General features: G+C 31.1%; 1 protein-coding gene across 2 annotated transcripts in view; it reads left to right on the top strand.

Moving 5' to 3' along the window:
- Window positions 1–10,151, top strand: part of LOC126749734 (uncharacterized) — a 38,609-nt gene extending 28,458 nt beyond the window's left edge. Inside the window, exon 2 of one of the 2 annotated variants that reach the window (XM_050459433.1) lies at window positions 9,955–10,151. In XM_050459433.1, coding sequence (XP_050315390.1) covers window positions 9,955–10,103 — 149 coding nt within the window. In that variant the 3' untranslated portion in view covers window positions 10,104–10,151. Of the gene's footprint in view, window positions 1–4,881; window positions 5,131–9,954 lie in introns of those variants that run through there. The other variant, XM_050459431.1, reaches the window with a different exon arrangement.
- The last annotated feature ends 2,599 nt before the right edge of the window (window positions 10,152–12,750 follow it).

Raw genomic sequence — 12,750 nt, 5'->3', positions numbered from 1 at the left:
AATGCGATCATTGACGATTCTCGCACGATGCAGGCGCGCATTATCATCGATTAAAACGAATTCTTCGCCTATTGCACCAAAAAAATGGTACAATTATGTACTCTATAATAATGTCTCTATATCGTATAGCGTTCATTGTTTTATTTCTTAACGCCACTAAATCGGTGCGGCCATCGAAACATATGCCTCCCGAAAGGCAAACTGAACCGCCACCAAAAAGGGTAGTGGGCGCCATTAAATTTTCATGGTATCGCTGTCCCCTTTCCCTCCACACCTAAATTCGACCATCACACATATGTAGCCGAAATCTGGACTCATCCGTAAACATACAAGACATCCAGTTTTAAAAATTCCAATTACTGTGTTCTATTGCCCACCGATTTCTGCATGCACGATGTTCCCCCGTCAACCGTGGATGTGTGGCACGTCGTCTGGCTCTTAAATTGGACGCATGTAATCTTCTTCCAGTCTGATTAGAAATTACCCTCCCAGTAGCATGCCTTAAGTAGGTGTTAATTCTCGAAGCCGTAAATGTTCGGTTTCTTCTTGCGGTTACTGTTATATAGCGGTCTTGAGCATGAGTTGTAGCACGTTCTCGGCCTCCACCATGCCTGTAAGCTCCAGACCTAGTCTCTACATATCGATTCCATGCACGACTCACGACGCTTTGGGACACATTTAGCCGGTTAGCAACTTCTTCTTGAGTTAGGCCCTCCTGTAGCCAACGTACTAATTGCTCGAGATGCACTAACCGTCGTAGAACCATTATTTTTTAGAAAGTAAGGAGATTTATTGGTAACAATGAGAATAATAAAGTCTCTACAAGCACTTTTATGTGACTAAATTGTTAGGATTTTGAAACCGAATTCTAAAGGAAAAAACTACAAAAAATATTTGCCATCAACAGGATTTACTCATAGCATAAAACGCAACTTGATGAATTTTATTTTTTTAGGCAAATTTCGGTAATTTATAAAATATCCAGTTTGATTGTTGAGCAGTTTATAACAAGGATTTTCCCGATGCTTTGGCGAAGGCACCATGGATCAGACCTACAGCATGGAATTCGTAACTTGAATTTTTGTTTTCTTCTTGGGCTTTTGCTTGATTTTTTTTTTAAATTATGTAGACTTGGAAGTAAACGAATAATAAGAATATTATCAATAAATTTTAGGAAAAGTCCAAATTTGTATTATACTTCAAGGACAAATAAAATGTTTCACCTTGTTTTAGTTTCATTATTACATTGAATATTAAAAAACCCTCCAACCGAAGGCATCAAATTCCAGAAAACATTTTTTTCTGGAAAATATTTAATTACTCTCTTTTAGTAAATAGTCGTTAAGAGTTTCCCATTTTTTTTATTCCCTGGATATCTAACTATATTCTTCCTGGAATGGTTATTCCAAATATTTTAAAATTAATATACACTAATTTTGTGATTATCATTTATTTATTTATTTAATTTTTTAGGATACAAACAGATTGACAAAAGCCAAAAACAGTATCCTGATATTACAACTTTAATCTAATTTAAAAATTAAATATAACAAACTCAATACTCAAATATTTATTTCCATAGACTTATGCAAATTAGTATCGGATAATGTTAAAAAATAAAACTATATAATCTAAACATACAACTTTTAAAGGACGTTAAGAAAACTAGAGCTTTTAACAAACAAACAAATACGAATTATGGGAGTAAAGACAAGAGGTTGCAATTTAAATATTCTGTTACCGTATAAAAGAAAATATAATACATATGAACTTACTCAACAAAATAGTTACAAAGCAACATACAATCTAAAACCAATCCCAGGAACTTACGCTTAAGGTATATGTATTAAACCGTAGAAATATACGTATATTGTATACTATTCTGTTTAAAAGAAGGAGAAAATTTCGACATTTAAAAAAATTGAGACAGGATTTACATATCTAGTTTTTAAGCTCAACTTTAAATATTTGATGAAATTCTTCTGAAAAATCCCTGTTTTTCGTCCATATTATCCAATCTAATAATGCTGTTTTTATACTAAATATTTACATATAAAATTACATCAAATTTAAATAAACAGTGTTAATAAATTAAATATTGCATATATATTTTCTGCAAAATATTATTTTTCATTAACAAAATCCTTATCCCCCCACCCACCCCAAATATTTGCCCAGTAAAAAATTCTTTTGAAAAATCACTGTTTTTCGTCCATAATATCCAATCTAGGAGCACTGTTTTTGTATTAAATATTTATTAATATACATATATATAATTATATCAAATTTGAATAAACAAACTGTGTTATTAAATTAAATATTAACAACGAAATCAGCTGTTATTCATGCATATTATTTTGGAAAACAATGATTTTTGATAACAGTTTTTTACTGGTAAGTTGTGTGGGGTGGGTGGGGGGTAAGGGTAGGATTAATGAAAAACGTTTTTTTTTGCAGAAAATAGTTGCCAGAGAAAAAAATGATTTTTAAGGAAATTATAGGTAATAAAAAATCTATATTTTTCTCACATAACCTTCACAAAATATTGTTTTTCATCAAAACAACCCTTATCCCCCCACCCACCCCAAACATTTGCCCAGTAAGAAATTCCGTTGAAAATCACTGTTTTTCGTCCACAATATCCAATCTAATAATGCTGTTTTTATACTTAATATTTATGTATAAAATTACATCAAATTTAAATAAACAGTGTTAATAAATTGAATATTGCATATATATTTTCTGCAAAAACATTATGTTTTATCAACAAAACCCTTATCCCCCCACCCACCCCAAACATTTGTCCAGTAAAAAATTATTTTGAAAAATCACTGTTTTTCGTCTATAATATCCAATCTAGTAGCACTATTTTTGTATTAAATGTTTATAAATTACTGTTTAGTTTTTTTATAAATGACTTGATTGAGTCACTCACTTGTCATAGGCTGGCTTTTGCCGATGATTTGAAGCTATATTTAAATGTATATGGTTTGGAGGATTGTGTTTTTCTTGAGAGCTATTATTTATTTATAATACATTGGAGGTTGGGTGCGCTGTTAACAGGTTAGGCTTGAATGCGGCTAAATGTAGTGTCGTCAGTTACTCTAGATCAAAAACACCCTCAAATTTTAATTACTTTATTAATGATACTATTTTGAATAGATTAGAGCAAATTACTGATCTTGGTATCACCTTTGACTCTGAATTTACATTCGTTATACACTTCAACAACATGTTATTCATGCGTATTATTTTGGAAAACAATGATTTTTGATAACAGTTTTTTACTGGTAAGCTGTGTGGGGTGGGTGGGGGGCTAAGGGTAGCATTAATGAAAAACGTTTTTTTTGCAGAAAATAGTTGCCAGAGAAAAAATGCTTATTACTAAAATTATAATTGATAAAAAAATCTATATTTTTTGTATCTATATTTTTTTCACATAACCTTCAGGTTTTCCAGTAAAACGTGATAAAACCGTATTTCGCTATGAAAATTATGGCAAATAATTAGAAATTTAGTTTTTTAAGATAAGTCAATAAATTTTAAAGAAATTTCAGTTTTTTTTGTAGTTCTAGACAACTTTTCATTATCTAGGTTCAAAAATATAGTTTTTAAATTAAAACTATTGGTATATTTATCAACCGTATATGGTCAAGGCATGTTTATTAAAATTTAAAATATACGTATAACATATACGATTCTGTTTACTTAAGGGATACATAGCTAGTCTCGATCGCTACACCTCAACTATTTTAATAAAATGACCCTGATATCACATGTATGCCAATGTGTAGCATACGATATACTTTTTATACACGTTTATAGTGCAATAATGGAATATCATTTACAGGAGAATCTAGAAAACAAGGATTTAAAAAATTAAATTTTCAGTGGCGTACAGTTTTTAATCAAAAAATATTTACGATAAATGTAAAATTTATCGGTAGAATTCCTGGATACCCGGTATAATTATTACAAATTCCATATCAACAATTATTATTTAACGATTAAAATAAAGGCTGTATAACATAATAAAGGGAATTTCGCAAAAATTTAAAAAATCCAATATGGTGCCCATAAAAAAAAACCAAAGATAATGATGGTTAGCAAAAGATGAAACGTCTTATTAAAAATCATTTGGCACGAAAATAGTAGCAATGCAAAAGTGAAAATTATTTTAAAATCGGATAAGAAATAAGCTCAGAAAAAATAAAATCCATTTTTAAAAATTTCGTATTTCTTCGAATATCTTCGGCATTATTTGGAATTTTTAATTTTTTAAACTTAGGAGAGAAATGTATTCATAATACATATATCAGTAGTTCTGCTATCATTAAACCCAGATGACTAAACCAATAACCGTGGCCTTTATAATATTCTTGTTGCTGATTTTCCAGTCTTATTATTATTGACAAGGATCTTAAATTTGAGATTTTTACCATATACTACATACAGACCAGTTGCACGATTGATTTTCACAAATCACCATAAGTTATTTACACTAAACCTAACTAAAAAAAAATTACCTAGCATCAAGGTTAGCAAAAAAAATCAATCAAACCACCTCATGAATAATGCGCCTCAGGAAACATTCTTCATTGCAAATCATCCCTTCGTGGTATTGATTAAATCGAGAGCAGATTCTTCGAACCTGATCATCTTTCAACGCAGAATTACCAATCCCGTACAGTTTCAAATAAACCAAAATTACGAGCAAAAGTTGTTTTAATTTGAATAATATTAGGAGCCTCTTCTTCTTGCTGCCCTCTTAAATATGTTTGTCCTCCTTCGTCTAATCAGTTTCTTCCCTATAAGCCTCTTCCAGCACCACCTAATGCTATAAAGAATGCCAAAATATTAAAATGTTGTTTTATATTTCAGCTATAGTGGTCAACAAATTGCTGAGCTCATCGTTTCATGAGCCTGAAATCATATCCTTTGTGGCAGATCATCCCTTCATTCTCCTGATCAAATTGAGAGACGGTTCTTTGAACTTCATCATCTTTCAAGGCAGAATCACGGAACCCACTGTTTAGCAGCGTTTGATGCAGTTTAAACTAATAAACCTAAATTACTAGCAAAGGTTATCTTATTTTGAATATTTTTATTAATAAAGAACTTTCCTGTTAACTCTGTTCAACATCATTATCCTTATTCAAGTCTATTTCTTCTCTATACAGGGTGTTCGAAAAATAGACGGAGATATTTCAATGGGTGATTCCTTTTAAGAAAATATGAGAAAAAGTCTCTATAAACATGGGTCCGGAAATGCATATGTTCAAGATACAGAAAAAAAAAGGCTGTGGGAGACATCTCATCAAATTGAAAAACAAGATAGAAGAACTTTAATGATGTTGTTTCGCAATGTGCTTTATGCAAAAAATACAATTAACTGATGTGAACTAAATAAAAATATTATGTGTGAGCATGAAATTTTTTAAAACTATAACAATTTTCATGCCTATTTTGAAAATATGTGGGACCGAAAGTTAAAATGGGCACACTGTTTTAGGAAAGATGTTATCACAAGAGGTCACAATACGAACAACATCATCGAAGTGTCAATTCGTATACTAAAAGATTTTGTTCTACAGATGTGCAAATCGTTCAATGCGGTATCTCTTGCCGGATTTATTACACATTCTTTGGAAGACTTTTATACGCAGAAATGTGTCGTGTATGCAAATGGACGTGGGACAAAATTGGACCTTTATTACAAAAAATTTTGTTATAAAGTAACGAAGGAAACAGATACAGTTTTCAGGGTTTCTTCGTCTGAAGATGACACTATGTTATTATACACTGTTGACACTTCAATAGAACAGTGTGACTGTCCAAACGGAGCTGGCAGCAAATTTTGTAAGCATCTTTGCGCTGTACAATACTGGCGTAAACTTATTAACAACACCAGATTTACAATTTCAGAGTCGTGTAGACTCTGCAAAACTGGCAATTGGTAATAATGTAGATGAGAGCTTCTTTCATTCTATAAATGTTATTAAAAAGTCTCATTTTTCGACCCAATGTGTTCTAAAAATATTTTAGTCGAAGACAAGTCCCTAAGCGATACAGAAGGACATGCCGAAAATGACAATATTCCAAACAGCACAGGTTTGGAAAATTTTGAAAGGGAATATATGAAAGAATTGAATATGCTTGAAAATAATTTTAAAAAACATTGCCGCGACTCATCCGTCTAAATATATGCTCAAATCCCTTAAAGAATTAAATACCAAAATAGGCATTATCCAAGATGAAGATTCATTTTATAGCATCTGCTCAGCTGTAGCAAATATAAAACGAGGAAGACGTATTAAAGTTCAACCCACGTCAGTGTCTCGTCGTAAAAAAAAAGAGTTACATGCAGGAACAAGAGCCATTACAGCTGGAAGACCTTCAAAGGTTGAATCATCAAAGAAAATCCGACAACGTAAAAGAAAAACATACTTTGCAATCAACCAAATGCCAAAAGCCATGGAAGTGCACACTAATAGTACTGTGTTTTGAAGACTTAATTTTTCATTCATTTATTACATATAATAAAGCATTACTTACTAGTAGCATTAAGTACACAAGTACTTTGGTTTCATGTTATTATATAGTCGCAGACTATATTATGCACGCCACGTCGGGCCCGAAAAATCGTGTTTTTTTGGAAATAAAAATTCATATCTTTGGCTGTATGGCTAGCGAAACGATGAAATTTTGCATAGGGTCTCTCAATACATTGGGAATGATGGATCCGTAAACGAATTTTTTTTCGGGTACCACCAAACGGAGCGGTACTGTCTCAAAGTCAAAAATTCGTAAAAAAACGGGTCAAATTCCTTTCAGACGCGAGAACTCAAATAAAAAGCTTTTAAACGACTTTTAAACGACGAAATTTTTAGGACATAAGGGTCGGTGGGGGTTAAGAGCTGTATACTTTTTGGGCCAGATCGGTATACAGGGCGAGTTATTATAAGCGAATAAAAGTGACTAAAAAAAAATTTCAAACTTCTCTAGAAGCTAAAAAAAAATTTTTATAAAAAAAGTGTTTCGGCGAAAATACTTCATTTTATAAGAGATTTGACATACTTGGAGCTTTTTTTTGTAAAAAATTTATTTTACGAGTTCTGGCATTTTCAGTTTTTTGAGATTTCCCGCCAAACGATACTTATTTTGGGAAATTTTTTTTTTTCAAAAAATAACTTCATCTTTTACCTTTCATATGCCATATACCCGAAATTTTTGGGAACCATACAGGGCGAGCAATAATGAACTTTAGGCTGCATTTATGACCATAAGATCTGTAAAATATTATCCTGAAAGAAAAGAAAGTCGTGCAGAAGAATACCACGGTCTGTATAGATTTGGTGAAGAAAATGTTGAGTGGATAGTTAACCATTTTTTGGAGCCAAAAGTGGAGACTTTGAGTCCAAAAAAAATGCAAATATTTTTGCGATTTCTAAGTGATCCTGGACTTCAAATAGGGATCGGAAAAGAAGAAGGAGTTCATAGAACTACAATATGTAAAACGATTTTTCACGTTTTACCAAAAATAGTTGAAAAGCCAGGAATTTTGGATTAAATTTCCTACAGAAAACTAGGCAATCAACGAACGGGTACAGTTGTATAGATTTCCCTGTGCTTTTGGTGCAATTGATTGCACTCATGTACCAATAATAAAGCCATCGCTACATGGTGACAAGTATATCAATAGGAAAGAATGGTGTAGTATAAATGTGCAAGCAACTTGTGACATGTGTAGATGCTCGCTTGGTGCACGACAGAACTATGGAGATAAAAGGTACGACATAACACCATTGGATGATTTACCAAATAAAAACTTTAAGTAAATAATTAAAATATCTAGCTTTTGCTAGTAAGTAAAAGCAAAAAGTTATTCACTTCAACTTCAGCAAATGCTATTAGCAAAAGCTAAAGCTTATAATACTTCATACTAAAAGCAAAAGCTAAGTTTTTATTAACACTGCCCATTATGCACGTGCTCTCCGACTCAAAAATCGTGTTTTTTTGGCAAATAAAAATTCATATCTTTGGCTGTATGGGTACCGAAACGACGAAATTTGGCATGTCAGCTCCTAATACATTGGCAATGATGGATCCGTAAATCATTTTCTTTTTCGGTACCCACAAAGAAAGCAATACCGAGTTAAAGTCACAAATTGGTAATAAGACGTGTGAAATTCCTTTCTCCGGCGAGAACTCACTTTTAAAGCTCTTAAACGACTTAAAATTTTTAGGACATAAGGGTTATTGAGGACTTAAGGGTGAATAAATATAAGCGAGTAAAAATGAATAAAAAAAAACTGTTTCAGAAGCTAAACTATAATTTAAATAACAAAAGTGTTTCGGCGAAAATGATTAGTTTTATATAAGGAATGACATATTTGGAGCTTTTTTTGAAAAAAAAAATTTTAACGAGTTCTGGCATATTCAGTTTTTTGAAATTTTTCGCTAAACGGTACTTTGAAAAAAAACCTTTATTATTTCTTCTTCAAATGCCATATAAACGAAATTTTTGTGAACTATACAGGGCGAGCAATAATTAATTTTTCCTATGAATGTCCGACCCAAAAGTCATATTTTCTTTAATAACTTTGTAGTGGCACCACCTGGACCATTCATATTTTCAGGTATTAAACAATATAATAAGCCGATTATCTACGTGTAATTAGAATTTTTCTAACATTAATAGTTTTTGAGATATTTGCGTTTTATTCATTTGCGGCGTCCCTATACATTATTAGAAAATGAAACCTCATCCATAAGATCCCAAATTCTATTTTACAACATATAGTAATATTTCAGCATCCCAGGTACATTAGAAGTACCGAAAAAATTTGTTTTTCTCAAACCAGTCAATTTTCTCCGATTTTTTCTTTAAAGGGTGAAATGATCCAATATGGCCGCCAACAGCAGGTATATCGGCATGTTATTTTTCGGAAGGGTGTCACGGTTTCGTTAAATTTTCAATGAAAATTACCCGGAACCTGTCAATTAAAGGTACCGTCTAATCAGAAAAACTCTGAGCTTTCCGAATATGTGCATATCATTTGGGGAAATTGTGTATTGCGGCCAGTAAAATTCGGCAAAGTGTTTGACGTCATTTGAAAATAATGGGATTTATACACCGTGGATCGTGTTGATTTATTTAATGTAAAATATGGATTTAGGTATTAGGTGAGCTTTAGGATGTTATGCATTTTAGGATTTGAGATTTGTTGAGGATATAATTATTTAATTTTTAAAATTATAGATTTTAAGGTTAGGTGACCATCATAACTTTTTTGCTATTCGTCCGATTGGGTTGAAATTTGGTGTTTGGAGTTTATTTAGGATGCAATTAATAAATGTTGACATATAACACATTATATTGACAGACAACGCGACTATATTATAAAACATTATGGTTCTTTGAAGCATGATACCCCAACAACTGGTCCTCACTTTTCTTAGCATATAATTTTCATGATTAAAATATTGTTTTGTTTTTCAGCTATATTGGGCATTCAAATCACTCTCACGAGATGTGTTAAACCCGAAGTAACATCGTTCGTTGCAGATCATCCTTTTGTTCTGCTGATCAAAATCAGAGAGGACCCTTCAAACCTGATCATATTTCAAGGCAGAATTATAAATCCCGCTGATATTTAGCAACAATTAATTAAATAAACCTAACTTACAAGCAAAAGTTGTCTTATTTCGAGTAATATTATTATTATTATTAATCGGAAGTAACCTGTTTCTGAATCTCTCTTTCATTTGTTCAGTATTATTTTCTCTAATAGAAAACAACATTTTTTTAAACGGTATCCCAGTCCCAACACATGATGTGAGGAACATTGGGTTTATGTTAATTTTGGGGCTTCTGTATTAATGTTTTAAAGAACACACTTGAGGTCGCATAACAAATTGTTTCTGTTTATAAAATGTTGCTTTCTTTTGCAGGAGGAATAAATACTAGGTTTTCGGCAATTCGTTCTCTACGGGCAGATCATCCCTTCGTTCTATTAATCAATGTAAGAGATGGCTCTTCAAACTTGATCATCTTTCAAGGCACAGTTATGAATCCTATTACAGAATATATGCCAATATGAATTTTATAGTACAGTCGAAAATAAACTTATATATGACTAGTAAAAGAATTTTAATGTTTTTATGAAGTGCCTTACATTTACTGGACATGCCTTTAGTCATTCATCATTTGTGTCTACTATAGCGAGTTATTCCATAAATGGGTCAATTATTTTTAAGTCTTTTCTTACTATTTTAAGGATTAGGTGCTATGGATACTCATATTTAATCTTCTCTCTGATACTGATAAACATTTTGATGTTGAAAGTCTTTGTACAAATGGACCGGGAAAAAACTCAGTCAGGATGCACTAGACTTAGAGTAAAGTATAAGGAGTACAAAATATAAGAGTTCTGATGAAAAAACGGAGAAAAACCCCACAATTTCACTATTAAATTTTATGTTAATATACGGGTTTTAACATAAAATTTAATAGTGAAATTATACATATAGTAAATAATATACGGTGTTATAAATTAAATAATAAAAAATTATCCCAATAATGTTTTTACAGATTTTAAAAATACAAGCTTTTTTCAAAAATGCAAATTTTTGATTTTTCTTTAAAATATTTCAAAATCGAAAAGAGATAAAATCGTCTTAAAAGCGACATTAAATTGATACCGAAATGCCCTACAACTTTCTCAATTTAACCAATTTTCTATCTCTTATAGTTTCCAAGATACCCATACATGTACACCCAATTTGGGCCACACTGTATATTAAAATGTATTGTTCCAATTTGCAAATAATAATATTTATAAAAAGCGGATTTTATGAACCTTGGCTGTACAATTAAATAATGTTCTTATAAAAAAAAACGTTATTTTATATAGTAATGACATTCGTAGAGTGTCTAAAACCTAAATGTTTTTCAATAATACCTGCTGGAAATTATGTTTTTGAGGCTTTTTTTTGTTTTTTTAATTATCATTTTCTCTAATAAGACAAACGGAGATATATCAGTTTAAAAATGATTGAGAAACAACTTGAAATAATAATATTCAAGTATACAAACGTTCGTCAGGATTAAAGAAAGAAAAGGATGCTTACATTGATTACGAGAAGGCTTTATTAATTATGAATGGTTAATTGGTAAATGCAGTAAAATTTTGAATAAGTTGTTTTTTGAATTGCCTGGATTTAATGTAGGATTTCGCCAACCTAACCGCACCCTATAGTAAGTCAGTGATGTACAAGACATTCTTGATATGAGTTTTTCCTCCACACTCCATCAATGCCAGAAATCTCTTGATATTGTTGTAGACAGTGGTATCATGGCATTTTTTTTAAATTTATTTATTGAAGCCTTTATTTCCAACAGACATAATGAAATTTTTAGTTTAATTTAATAACGCTGTTTTAATACTCAATATTTGTACATAAAATTATATAAACAGTGTTATTAAATTAAAAATATATGTTCTGCAGAGACATTATTTTTCATCAATACAACCCTTGCCCCCCCACCCACCCTACACAACTTACCAGTAAGAAATTCTTCTGCAATATCACTGTTTCGTCAAATAATACCCATGAATTAAATTATTTATTTAAATTTGATATAATTATATATATGTATATTAATAAATATTTAATACAAAAATAGTGTTCTTCGATTAGATGTTATGAACGAAAAACGTGATTTTTCAAGAAAATTTCTTACTGGTCTACTGTTTGGGGTGGGTGGGGGGCTAAGGATGGTATTGATAAAAAAAACAATATTTTTGCACAAAATATTGTTTTTCATCAAGAAAACCCTTGCCCCTCCACCCACCCCACACAACTTACCAGTAAGAAATTCTTCTGCAAAATCACTGTTTCAATAAATAATACCCATGAATTAAATTATTTATTTAAATTTGATATAATTATATATATGTATATTAATAAATATTTAATACAAAAACAGTGTTCTTACATTAGATGTTATGAACGAAAAACAGCAATTTTTCAAAAGAATTTCTTACTTTGTAAATGTTTGGGGTGGGTGGGGGGGTAAGGATTGTATTGATAAAAAAACAATATTTTTGCAGAAAATTTTGTTTTTCATCAAGAAAACCCTTGCCCCCCCACCCACCCCACACAACTTACCAGTAAGAAATTCTTCTGCAAAATCACTGTTTCAATAAATAATACACATGAATTAAATTATTTATTTAAATTTGATATAATTATATATATGTATATTAATAAATATTTAATACAAAAACAGTGTTCTTACATTAGATAATATGGAGGAAAAACGGTAATTTTTCAAGAGAATTTCTTACTGGGTAAATATTTGGGGTGGGTGGGGGGCTAAGGATGGTATTGATAAAAAAAAACAATATTTTTGCACAAAATATTGTTTTTCTTCAAGAAAACCCTTGCCCCCCCCCCACCCACCCCACACAACTTACCAGTATGAAATTCTCCTGCAAAATCACTGTTTCATTAAATAATACACATAAATTAAATTATTTATTTAAATTTGATATAATTATATATATGTATATTAATAAATATTTAATATAAAAATAGTACCCTTAAATTAGATGTTATGAACGAAAAACGGTGATTTTCCAGAGAATTTCTTACTGGTCAAATGTTTGGGGTGGGCGGGGGGTTATGGGTTGTGTTGATGAAAAACAATGTTTTTGCATACAAGCATTACTCTCACGAGATGTG

This window comes from Anthonomus grandis, unplaced genomic scaffold, assembly GCF_022605725.1.
Source record: "Anthonomus grandis grandis unplaced genomic scaffold, icAntGran1.3 ctg00000616.1, whole genome shotgun sequence".
NCBI classification, from domain to species: Eukaryota; Metazoa; Arthropoda; class Insecta; order Coleoptera; family Curculionidae; genus Anthonomus; species Anthonomus grandis.
This window is presented reverse-complemented; position numbering and strand designations above follow the sequence as displayed.